The sequence below is a fragment of the Ananas comosus genome, linkage group 15, assembly GCF_001540865.1.
Source record: "Ananas comosus cultivar F153 linkage group 15, ASM154086v1, whole genome shotgun sequence".
Taxonomy (NCBI): Eukaryota; Viridiplantae; Streptophyta; class Magnoliopsida; order Poales; family Bromeliaceae; genus Ananas; species Ananas comosus.
In genome coordinates this window covers 959187-972183 of record NC_033635.1, presented here as the reverse complement: position 1 = coordinate 972183, position 12997 = coordinate 959187, and the positions used below count along the sequence as shown (strand labels likewise).

At 36.9% G+C, this 12997-nt stretch overlaps 3 protein-coding genes across 4 annotated transcripts; 2 read left to right on the top strand and 1 right to left on the bottom strand.

The window, feature by feature from the left end:
* On the top strand, positions 370 to 3589 carry LOC109721161. 2 transcript variants are annotated; one of them, XM_020248605.1, is made up of 5 exons: positions 370 to 522; positions 604 to 668; positions 941 to 1205; positions 2415 to 2488; positions 3131 to 3589. In XM_020248605.1, the coding sequence occupies exons 3-5, from the start codon at positions 1050 to 1052 to the stop codon at positions 3201 to 3203; spliced, it is 303 nt and encodes a 100-aa protein (XP_020104194.1). In that variant the 5' UTR covers positions 370 to 522; positions 604 to 668; positions 941 to 1049; the 3' UTR covers positions 3204 to 3589. The 2 variants fall into 2 exon arrangements, with proteins under 2 accessions (XP_020104194.1, XP_020104195.1); XM_020248606.1 differs by lacking the exons at positions 370 to 522; positions 604 to 668 and having other exon boundaries at positions 675 to 1205.
* On the bottom strand, positions 5203 to 6066 carry LOC109721470. Its single transcript, XM_020249122.1, has one exon. The coding sequence runs from the start codon at positions 6064 to 6066 to the stop codon at positions 5203 to 5205; it is 864 nt and encodes a 287-aa protein (XP_020104711.1).
* LOC109721157 (ribulose-phosphate 3-epimerase, chloroplastic) lies at positions 7761 to 12948 on the top strand. Its single transcript, XM_020248600.1, has 10 exons — positions 7761 to 8072; positions 8569 to 8683; positions 9941 to 10081; positions 10608 to 10721; positions 11142 to 11220; positions 11480 to 11589; positions 11673 to 11729; positions 12186 to 12255; positions 12409 to 12517; positions 12702 to 12948. Exons 1-9 carry the CDS (start codon positions 7966 to 7968, stop codon positions 12456 to 12458), a joined length of 843 nt encoding a protein of 280 aa, XP_020104189.1. The 5' UTR covers positions 7761 to 7965; the 3' UTR covers positions 12459 to 12517; positions 12702 to 12948.

Here is a 12997-nt window from a genome sequence, read left to right as displayed (position 1 = left end):
GCACTACTACAAAACAAGTACGAATGTGCTCGCCAAACTCTTTTATAGCCAAATTATTAGCTACTAACCAGTGAATTTGAATGGGCCATTTGTAAGCTATTAACCGGTGTTTTTTTAAGCTTTGTATACTGAAAAAGTGTTTAAAACAATTAAGCCTTATGGAATCACCAATGAATTAGATGAAAACATCAATTTAGTTGACTAAAATTGCTTGGTTAAAATAAAAAAATAATAATAGTTTGAATGGACTACCGCAGAATCTCTAATATTTGGTATCCACAAATTTTACCTATATTTAGTTCTTCATATAAGTTTTTTTGTTTTCCCCTTCAAATAAATCTCTTGTTATAGATCCCTTCAGATTTTAATGCTTTAATGTATGTATCATATCATATATAGTGTGATCATATATCGTGTGTTAATTGCAGGTTCTGCATCTTGCCCATGCAAAATCGCTAATGGGGATCGCCTCACAACCGGTTTTGTGAATCAGTTTGTTAGCTTATTCATGTTTTCTTTTGGGTACATAATTACATTAATTTTTTTGAATTACTTGGCATTTTTCTTTTTTCCTGTTTCATTAATCTTTCTCTTATTTCCTAGCATGAGTTGTTGTTTTACATGGCTTGCGACGCCTATGCCGACGCCGGCAACACGAGAGAGAAGGGGTAAAAAAGCCTTTTGCCTTTCGTGTACGCTTGAATCTATTCATGTTTTCTTCTATTTTAATAAAGTTATAATTTATTAAAAAAAAAAAACCATAGCTTGTATGTTTGAAAAATTGCACAAGTAATCACGAGCTCCAACTCAAAAACTCTTTTAAGAGGCAACACAAGTAAAAATCTACCTAAAAATGCATGGCGAGAGAAAATAATAAATTTAAAATATTTCGTACTAAATAAAAAAAACACCATGATATGATGTTACTGTTATATTTCTGACTTTTTCCAACATAATCGCCCTACGTGATCACTTACGAGTTACGAGTCGTGGTATCTGAACCGGACCGGCTCGGCTCGAATAGGCAGAAGAGAGGAAAAGCCTCAGGCATGGCGACATCGGCGTCGAATTTAATCCGGCGACTCTCGACTCATTTGCCTCGTCCTCTCCTCCATTCCTTCTCCCTCGGCCCCTCGCTCGCCCCCTCCATTCCCCGCTTCTCCTTCGGCGCCTCCGTGGAACTCATGGCCGTTCCCAAGAAGAAGGTCTCTCTCCCCTCTCCCCCCACCCCTCTCTCTCTCTCTCTGGAATTGTAGGTGATCGCCGTTGGTACCTTGTTGCGACCTGGGATTCTTAGGGTTTTGGGATTCGATCGTTTTCACTGGTCTGTGCATTCGTGTGTTCGTGCTGTGTAGTAAAATCGCTACTTTGTGCTATATTGCACTCCAGTTGTTTGTGTATTTGCTCTAGAGAAGATAGCGTAACGCATCGTCCGTGTCGATTTGAAATCTATAGATGGCTAGGGCTTGGCAGTGTTGAACTGCTGTTTTCGTTCTAGTTAAGGACCTATTTGGCCGTGCTACAGGTGTAATTCTATCTGAGCAGTTCTAATAGCAGAAGCTCTGCCCCGGTTTGAGTTCTCACTGTGGCAGAATCAGAAGGTCGAAATGAGAGTTTCTGCTATTACGCCTCAAAATTATGGTTCTGCTTTCCACTACAGTAGAAGCATTGTATTTTTTTTTTTTGGATTGCCAAATGTGCTGCTACAGGTAAGTGCAGCTGAAAACAAAAGCAGAAACAAGACCATAAGAAGCCTTTGCTTGTTTGGACCTATTATTTTTGGCGGGGTTTTTAGTTCAATAGTCCTCTTCTAAAATTTTATTTTAAAAATAAACCTGTTAAAATTTTATTAGTAGAAATAGTCTTATAAAAGTGGTGAATCATTCACCGCTTTCTTTTTTTTTCTTCCTTTTTATTATAATTCTACGATGGCAAAAGCGGTGAATGGTTCACTGCTTTTATTATTTTTCTACTGCTAAATAGAAGTTATGAATGCGGTGAATCATTCACCGCATTTAAAGATCTATTTTTATAATTATTTTTTTAAGAAAACTATTTTTATAATTATAAAAATTGATAGTATTAGTTATAAAAAATATTCATTTTTGGCTGTATTTTTATATTCTTCTATAGCTTGGTTTGCCAGTTTGGGTTGTAAAACCACATGAATATTTTCCGTTCTACTTGTCTCTGAGGTACTAGATTGTTCTCAATGGTTAACGTATTTATATAACTAAAACATACCATTCTCACTATGGAGCAGCAAAATGGAATTTGAACTTTCCTTTGCAATTTTGTAATATATATGAATTTCATCATATTCTTTGCTCAAAGTGTTGTTGGTCAGGAGTTTGTATTTACGAGCAGTTCTGAGAATGTGCACAAAAATAGTTACTTTTGTTTATGCACTTCAGGTCTCGCGGCATAAGAAAGGGTTAAGAAATGGACCGAAAGCGCTGAAACCTGTCCCAGTGATCATCCGTTGCATGTAAGAAATTATTGTGTTAATGATGGTTTGCTTAGTTCTACAATTTTTGTGTGCTCTTGTTTTTTGGTTGTTGCCTAAGGCTCTAAGCAGTCGATAGTGTGGCTAAGGAGAGAATCGTAAAATGCTGTGGTAGAAGGACTTTAGCATTTGGCAGATGTAACGAGTTCCGTTTAAGAATAACAGCATTGGTACTTATTTTCTTTCCTTTTTTTTCTTCTATGATTCATTGTTTGTCCTCTCGACATTTATTTAAAGACATAACAGTATTGCAAGTCAACCTTTAACCATCAATGCATCTATTTCCTTTTACATGCGTAATCTACTATTTCTTACATTCCTGACATTTGATTAAGAACCCTACAAGGTTATAATGTGAGATTTGAGTAGCTACAAAATAACAGTCATTTGTATATTGTTTGATTCGCTACCTTTCTTATATCATTGTTTGAAGAAAACAAAAGCATCTACAAGAGTTAACCTCATTTACCAAATTTCTTTCCAAATGATTTGACAATACTTATCTTTTTGAGTCCCAGTAAAACTCCGTGATTTTTAATATCATAAGCTTTCCTAAAAACTGTTATATTCTGTTGTCAACTGTGAGGCTGAGGTGGATATTTGATTTGTTTATGTACTTTGCAGGAGTTGTGGTCGGGTGAAGCTGCCACACTTCTACTGTTGCAGTGGAGATAGAGGCAACAGTTCTTCCGTCTGATTAGCAGTTCTTTAAGCTAATTAGCCACAAGGTCATCTTTGATAAAGCACTTGGCTATATGGAACGATGGAGATCATCCTATTGCCTGCCATGCTAATATTAGAATTAGTCGCAGCTAGTTGAACTTGATGCAAAAGCTTGAATTGCACCAAATATATCCAAACTATGTCCACATCCTTTTTGTTTAATTTGTTTTTTTGACTCCAAGTTGCCTATCTTCCCTGCAAGTTTATTGATGTATATTTTTGAGAAAAAGGTTAGTAAGGGTATTGCTTTTATGTTTAGGTTTTAAACTTTTAATTGCTAAGCAATATCATGAAACTGGGGGCATAGAATTCAGTTTGAGTCCATAAAAGATATGCTGATTGTGGATTTTTTTTGTGAGATGTTGAAGTTGCTGTGTGCATGAATGCTACAGAATTGGAAGCTCATCTCTTATGTTGAAGACTAATTGGTAGGCTTCATAAAATCTTTATACTAACATGGAGGACTCTGAAGTCCAATTTTGGTATCCTAAAAAACTTCTTAACAATTATTCTCTTGACCATAATTGTCATTTAGAGCTACTAAAATATTCTTTATATGATCTGTTTTAAATGACTTTGCCATTTACTTGCCATCAATTTGTTTGTTATTAGATGGTATGATTGGTACAGATGCATAATTGCAGCTTAATATAATAGAAAGAATGGTAAAAATGTATAGAAGTTTTGTTATCTAACCTTTTAGGTAGCGTTTGATTCGGGAACAAGGAGGGGGGAACCAGCCCTTGTTTTCCCCTTTGTTTCCAAACGTGAGCGATATCAAGGTAGCCCACTGTAGAAGTAGCCCACCATTAGCGCATTACCGGACACAACATTTCTCTTCAGCAGTACATCAAACACGTGGTGAGCTATATCAAGGTGGCCACATTTTACATATAGGTTTATAAGATAATTGGCATGTATAATATCAAATTCCAAGGTACTGATGACCTGGGCATGAAGCCAAATAGTAGGAGATGTTTGGATGGCGAGTTGGAAGAGAGAAGAAGACATGCTGCGGGAAAGGACATAGAAGAACCAACAACAATGGGGAGGGCCCCGCCTGCGGCCGCGCCGCGAAGCTGGTAGTTTAAGTTCGAAGTTGGCAATTGCAACAAATATGCCCACAGCTTTTACATAGAAAAAGGTCAAAAAAAGGAAAAAAGAAAGCAAATGTAACAAATGAATTGTTAGGATGATAAAATCTAAATTTGTTAGATTCTAGAGGGAGAATTGTATTTGATCAAATTTCATAGGGATAATATTTATTATATTATATTACAATTTTAAGAGATTAAAAATAGAAATTATATATATATATTCTTTATTCATCTTACTCAGACTTCTTTATAATGAATCCAAAAGCAATATATGTCATGAGAATCGTGGAATGCGTCTTCTTCTTTACTTGAATTGTTATATGAAAATAAAATAAACATAAAACGGTGATTTGTTTCTCCGAAGTTCAGAGAGAAAAAATATATATAATAAACTCTATTGCAAAGCGATCGTCTACATTGCAGAATACGCACAACTTCTATAAATTAAATAACAATGTACTGCTCGAGAAGCTGCCGACTGTTGCAGTAATCAAGGAGTTGTCAGTTTAAGAAGGCTATTCGCATAGGCAAATGGTGCCGTAAAGCTTTCGCTGCCATCCAGCACTCTCTTCAATTTCCATGCCTTTCCGGTTGCTGCATCGTAGCAGAGCCCCCGGAAACAAACATCCACCCGAGGCTTAAACATGAGTAGGATAAAACCAGCCCCAAAGGCAGCAATAGACGGACGGGTCCTGTTAAGAACAGTCTCCAACGATTCGGCAGTTCGGCTTCTTAGATTCATCCTGAGGCCCATGGAAGTGAAGAAGTCCGGATCGGCTTTCGCGGCCGTCTCCATTGTAAGCAAAGTCCTCGAGGACCAAGAGGACCGGTTCCAGGACCACATACGGATCTCCCAGTCAACCAACGTCGCGAAGCTCAACTTCCCTTCCCATTCACCGATGTTCTGTGGCAATTCCCTTCCCATTCACCGATGTTCTGTGGCAATTGGGCCTCATCTGTGAATGGCAAAGGCAAAGGGATGGCGCCGCCGCGCTCATCTCTCGGATCGAACCATAACACCTCAAGTCCGGCAAGCCAAAAGAATACTCCCTCCACACAGACACTACATCTTAATCCCACTCCCACTATCTCGCGCCGAGAGCCCGGCACCTTCACCAAAACTTTCTGTTGAGATATTTCCCACGAGCCCTTGGTGGAGCAGAAGACGAGGAAAGCAGCTTCTGCTCGGCCAGCGATACCGCTCTGCGTTGAAAACGGCAGGACGAGCTTGTAGTGAGTACCGCCCGGTGTGTCGTGGACGGCTAACTGCATCTTCGTCGCATCAGACTGGGGGGTCCAGCCTGGGGGCGCAGGGAGAGGCCGCCAGTCCATCCACACCGGATTACCCAAGTAGAGCCCGGATGTCCTACCGCTGCTCGAGGCTGTAGCAATGCAGAGGATTCCGCCGCAGGCTGCGAGGGGGAGCCAGTCGCCGTGCCGGCTGCCGAACAGGGGCTGCCTGAAGATTCTCGGGAAGCCGATGGATCGGGGCTGGTCCCTTTCTTCTCGGCGGGAGAGGAAGACTGGGCAGGGCGTTTCGCCGAAGACGAGGAGGGTGGGGGAGGAGCGGGCGTGGGCGTCCTGCAGGCGCATGAAGTGGGGGTCGGTGGAGATCAAGGCGCGCCAGCGCTTCGACACGCACTGCAACCTGATGAGGGTTTTGGCCGGGAGCCGAGGGAGGACGCCGTACGCGATGACATTCTCCGGAAGCGTGCGGCCTCCGCTGATCGCCTTCTTCATTGCCGTCGTTTGTGAGTTCAAGCAACCCAATTCAAACTCCAACTGCGGGGCGGAGGTCCGTTTTGATGGAATTATACAAGTAATAACTATTCTACTAGGTAAGATCCTTCCTATGTATTTATGGGGCGTGTGCTGTTGGAAAGCAGAGTAGATCTCTAACAAATATCTGCTCGTAGATGGCGAATCTAATTTTAAGATATATCATTTATCATTTATATTTTAATCTAATTCAAATTCTTTACTATCAATCTCTGACTCCCACTCCAACTCCAATTCCTATTCTAATTCAATTTAATTCGTTTTCAGCAAAGCACTGTTCAATCGCACATGCTTTAGAATTAGATATTTTAATCTAATATCTGCTGTAGATGATCAATCTAATTTTAAAATATATCTATTATATTTTAGTCTAATTCAAATCCTTCTACCGACAAAGTGAGTAACTGATGCATGCATTGGATAACTAAAATTCAATCTCACATTCTTTAAAATTCAAATCTAAATAATCTCCACGATTGAACAGATTTATCTACTAAAACTGATAGTATTAAGTAATCTTTTCACTAAGATAGCGTTTGGTTCAGAAACAAAGGGGGAATAAAGCCCTTGTTTTTTTCTTTGTTCTCAAACGTGATGTTTGATATCCAAGAACAGTAGTTGCTGGAACAACTGTTCCACTCTTTTTCTAGAACAAGTTTATTCCTTAATGAGAACAAGATTAATTAAAATCTAAATTTAATTTTAATGGCAGTAAATTATTAATTAATCTAATTAATATATTAAAACCATTAGTTATTACTTTAATAATTAAATAATTAATTAATTAATTAATTATATTAATAATTAGATAACTATTATATTTAATATATTACTAATAATTAATTATTAATAATTAATAATATTTATTAATAATTACCAATTATTATTATTATTAATTAGATAATCGATATTTTTAATTTATTATTTTATAATTAATTATTAATAATTAATTTATTATTTATTTTTAAGTAATATTTGGATGTTAATTAATTACATAATATAATTTTTAATTTCAAATTATAACTCTTATTCTTCTTATTCCAATTTAACCATCCAAATACTATTTATTTTATTCGTAGGAACAACCCAATTTTTATCCAAACAGAAAATTGGTCTAGTTCCTGCTTATACTTAAACTTGTACCTATCTCTGGAACTAGCAATTCTTACTTATACCCGAATCAAACGCAGCCTAATTAATTTATTTGATTTAAGCTAATTAATAATTTTTTAACTTCAAAATTTTAAAAATTTGTACCTGTTTATACTTAAACTTGTACCTATCTCTGGAACTAGCAATTCTTACTTATATCCGAATCAAACGCAGCCTAATTAATTTATTTGATTTAAGCTAATTAATAATTTTTAACTTCAAAATTTTAATCGCCACTTATTTCTACAAGCGTAATTAACATAGTTTATGCAATTTATTTATATAATCATGTAAACTCATTAAAGTAAGTAACAAGCTTAATTTGTGTAATAAAAAAATTATCAAATGATTTAAACTAAATAAATTAAAATGTTATGTACTAAAATTAAAATTTCAAAGGTCGATAATTTTTATACATTTATGCCTATAACTGTTGGGAAAGATTTCTCCGCCGTATATATTTAGTTTTTTCAGATAACGAACATAGGCTGCGGCTGGAAATTTTCGGGGAATTTTCGGCTCATCCAACTCCCCTCGTCTCAGTTCCTTCCTCAACCACTACTCTCTCTCTCTCTCTCTCTCTCTCTCTCTCTCTTTACCAACCAAAAAGACTCCATCCCAACTCCCGCGTTTGGGCCATCTCTCCTCTTTCCTTCTCCTCCTCCTCCTCCTCCTCCTCCTCCTCGAAAGTCGCGTAGAGTGAAAGAGATGATGGCCGGTGCGAGCGCGTCGTCGCTGTGCCCCACCTGCTTCGCCCCCCTTCCCCGCCCCCGCAGACCCCGCGGCCTCTCCCTCTCTCCCCCAACCCTTTTCAGGTCTCTCTCTCTCTCTTCTCTCTCTCTCTCTCTCTCTCTCTGTGAAAGGAGTACTCCCGATAGATTCTCCCTGCAGCAGAATCAGAAGCACCAAATTGGAGCTTCTGCTGTTGAGATCCAGAATTTATCCCTGCCCTGCAGCACCCAACAGTCAGTTAGAACCTGCTGCCGCGAAAAACGAAAGCAAAGGTCGAGCATATAGTCCTCTGCAAGCGCTAAGAGATGCAGAAACTATGGTATTGATGGATAGAAAATTGCTATGTACGCCGCGTATCACATAATTTCTGTATCTGGTAGCAGCAAGTTGGGATCTGCTAGAAAAGATTCGATACCAATTGGGTTATGCTGTATGATGAGATGCACAAGATCAGAATAAAGTTGATGATTGCCATGATATTATCACATAAAGTTACAGAATTAGAACAGGTTTTGATTGTGAATTTGTGATGCTCATACTCTCCCCTTGAGCCATCTAATTTCCTCTTTCAACTCTCAGGAGGAAATTCCAAGCCACAGTAAAGGCATCCGCACGTGTTGATAAGTTCTCAAAGAGTGACATTATTGTTTCTCCTTCTATTCTCTCTGCGAATTTTGCTAAGCTCGGGGAGCAGGTTTTCTTTCTTTGAAACTCTGTCGTCCATCACTTTAGTATTATTCAGCCTGTATTTTTCCCTTTTTTTATATGCATTTATTGCCGCCTTTTAACCTCGACTATCATAGTAATATTTGGATGTGATGGATTTTGAAGTTCAGGCTTTATTATGGGAAGCAAAGATGTTTGATATGCCAATAATGATGACATTGGAACATTGCACAATAACAAGGACTAGATGAGGAATATCCGTGAAGTATCTTAAGGAGTAAAGAGGCGAAATTGTTTAATTAGATTGCTCAAACACATACTTCTAGTTTGGGAAGATCTAATAGAAGCATACTGGTGTCTCTTTTAAATATCCTAGTCTTATTATATACTGGTATTTCTTCTTGACTTATGCCTTCAGGCTGTCATAATGCTAGCCAAAAGAAAAAAAAAAAACCCAATAATAATGCAGGTGAGATTTGTAATAAAAGAATAATGACTAGGATATTTAAAAGAGACACCAGTATGCTTCTATTAGATCTTCCCAAACTAAAGAATTTTTTAAGTAATTCTCTCTTCTTATTGCCTTTTCTAGTGGAAGAGATGAAAGTGTTTTCTTAAGTACCTTTTGAACTCAATGACCGTTTCTNAAAGAATAATGACTGACTTAACATTCTTCTCATTCGGTTGAACTACTTTATTGAAGACGTAAGTCAAATTGGATGTTTAATTTTGAGTATTTTTGTGATTCATACTGATCTTTCTAAAGCCAAGATTCTAAACCAAGGCTTTTCTTCGATTGTTGTGCCCCTACCAAAGAATTTTTTAAGTAATTCTCTGTTCTTATTGCCTTTTCTAGTGGAAGAGATGAAAGTGTTTTCTTAAGTACCTTTTGAACTTAATGACCGTTTCTTTTAGAAATCCATGCAGCAAAAATTACCGTATTCAGTTTGGTACTTCTTTCTTCCTTTGTATTCTTTCTAGCATTTTTACCCTGATAGTATTCAGAGTTGATATATATATATGTGTGTGTGTGTGTGCGCGTGCGTGTGTGCGTGCGTGCGCGTGTGTGTGTGGAGCTAGAATACTATTAGTAGTAGGTGAATAATGTTTTTACTGCCAACTTTGTAGCCCTTGGATGCCTGAGGTTTACTTTTGGGTGGTTGTACTAGTAATCATTCAAGGGGTATAAAAGTGGTAGTAAACACTATTCATCTACTACTAACAGTCTAACAGTATCCTATATATATAGTGGGGATGTGTGGTAATCTTATTGTGACGTATCCAGGTAAAAGCGGTCGAAGTAGCAGGATGTGATTGGATTCATGTTGACGTCATGGATGGACGTTTTGTCCCAAATATTACCATTGGGCCTCTTGTGGTTAATGCCCTACGCCCAGTGACTGATCTACCATTGGATGTGCATTTGGTACCTCTCTGCAAAATTTTGGAACTTCTAGCACAGACATTTATAGCTTGAACTTTTTTTAAGGGTAAATGTTGTCAGAGACCGTGTACTATCTCAATATTACAGCTCGGTCCCTGAACTTTTCACATGAATAATAGCAATTCCGTCCCTAGCCATTTTTTTTAAAAAAAAAACCTTATGTCCATTGAATTTTTGCTGTAAAATGAACTTTTTCAATCCCTTTTCAAGAACACTAAAACAAGAAAGTTCATTTTATAGAAAAGTGGTGATTAGTCAATTTATAGAAATATCATGTTGTTTTAACACTCAAGGATGGAATTTTGATATATGATGAAGTTCATGAGCTACCAAGTTTTTAAGTGAAGAGCCCAGAACCAAGTTACCATATACAGATAATACATGGAATACCCTTTTATTTTTCTCTTTTTGTTACTGCTTAAGTTTTGGTGATGATTGGTGTAATTTTAATAATGTTTGTGCCCTTTTCTCCTATTACTTGGAGTATAATTTATAAATCAAATTTCAGATGATTGTGGAACCTGAGCAGCGAGTTCCAGATTTTATCAAGGCTGGAGCTGACATTGTTAGCGTTCATTGTGAACAATCATCGACTATCCATCTGCATCGGACACTCAATCAAGTAAGATGTAGCATTCATCTTATATATGGAATAAAGGTTTGAATGAAAGAACTATATGGATCTTTACTGCTTTCTAAAAAAAAGTCTTTTCCAAAAGAACTAATAAATGACATAGACATCAGTACTAATTTTTTGTTTAACTATTAGCAGCATGACATATGTGGCATGGCACAAGTTATATAGTTTTGTCTGGGATTTCTCTTCTATTCTTGTTTCATTCATTTTGCCACTGAAATAATCATGTGAATTCTGCCAAGCAAAAATACGATTATTTTTCTGCTGGATTTATTTCTTCCAATGGATTTAAATGCTGTTCTTTCAACTAGATATTTCAATTGAGAGAATATGTACTAAAACTGTGCAAATGTATTTCCAGTAATATAAGAGGTGAGAATAATGCACTAATCACATATTTGTCAGATCAAAGATCTGGGAGCAAAGGCTGGAGTTGTTTTAAATCCTGCAACACCACTAAGTACCATAGAATATGTGCTTGATGGTAAGAATTCTTCTTTGAATATTTCTTATCAGTTAGATCTTTGAAGAACTTAAGTTGAAAAATGAGATATGTTAAGGTTGTTATAATCTTTTAATTGCTGTTATCTTGCATGCATTGACACGCTGGATTTGTTTTGATTGGAACAGAATAGAGATAAAACATTTGTATAGAAAATCGGACGAATAACACCTAAAGATATATGCTAGGATGTTAGAGGTTTAGTATGGCTGACCAAATAATGCACTTTTTACTTGAGCAGTGGTGGACTTGGTTTTGATCATGTCTGTAAACCCTGGTTTTGGTGGACAAAGCTTTATTGAGAGTCAGGTCAAGAAAACTGCAGAATTGAGAAGGTTATGTGCCGAGAAGGTACATGGATTCAATAACTTATGACAATTTTTGCTTCTGTGTAATAAATAGAGTGTAACTCATAGTTTTTCCCTGGAATGCAGGGAGTTAACCCATGGATTGAGATAGATGGTGGTGTAGGCCCTTCAAATGCATATAAGGTGCCCCTCTTGTATATCCCGGTTTATTTGTTTAAAACAAGCATTTGGGAATACTCTGAATAACATGCACAATTTGATTGTGTTGATTTTGTCATTCTTCTGTAGTAGGGAGCTTAAGATATGAGACTAAAATTGGTAACTGTCACCAAGAATTCAACTTATCTACTCATGTCTAGTCCATATCACAGTCTAGATTCCATAATGAATTTGGTCATCACTAATAAAAAACTGAAAGGAAAGTAAGTTTATACAATAATCATATAGAGAGATATAATCTGTGAGGAGGTGAACTGAAAGATGCATGCTAGTGTTTTACAATTGAATTTGATCAAACAAGATGTATGGAAAGTCATAGAATGGTAAATTATCCTCTTCTTTGGTCTCCGTCTTTTGAAACACAACAATGGGCACTAATTTCGACTTCAATTAAGTGCGACTTGGTCCTTGAAATGACAGGTAATTGAAGCTGGGGCAAATGCTATAGTTGCTGGGTCTGCCGTCTTTGGAGCTAAAGACTATGCAGAAGGCATGACTTCTCTTTCCTATATAACTATGTTTTTATTTTTAGCTTCTGAAATTAGATCGATGTTACAGTGAAAGAAGAGGTGCTTCAAGTGAGTTAACTCTCTCTCTTTCTTTCTTTTTATTTTTTACCGAATTTTCTTCTTCTGTGTTGCAGCAATAAAAGGAATCAAAACTAGCAAAAGACCTGTGGCGGTTCCAGTGTAAGAGAGCTCTCTCAAAAAGTTTCCGGGGAATGTTATTACTTCTTAATTATCTCAACCAATGTAAGTCGTTACATCATTTTGACGTATAATAAACATCTGTCATCTATTTTGAATTTTTTGGCCATTGATCTGGTGTTATTGGAATAACTTCTGTCGGACAAATTCCAGTTACGTTTTACTGAATGTTTTACGACTTTCCATTATTCAACACTCAAATGCGATTTTGATTAAGCTTTATTTGCAGGTAACATCAATTGGAGTTGCGAAGGGAACCATCGAACAAAACCCAACTTTTGTCTCAATTGTGTTTAAGATGTGAGAATGGTATTTATTTGTTCAACAGTATCATATATAGGAGTTTCTATACAAATAAAGCTCTCTTAATGGGGCCATCATTCTGCTTCTCTACCTCCATAATATCTCATTATTGTACCCTTGTCTAGATCATTTTGAAAAAAAATGTACAAATTAAAGTCATCTTCTGTTCGCACTCAAGTGATTGATGTAAAATTCTAGGCTTTAAATTTTGAATGCTTTGAT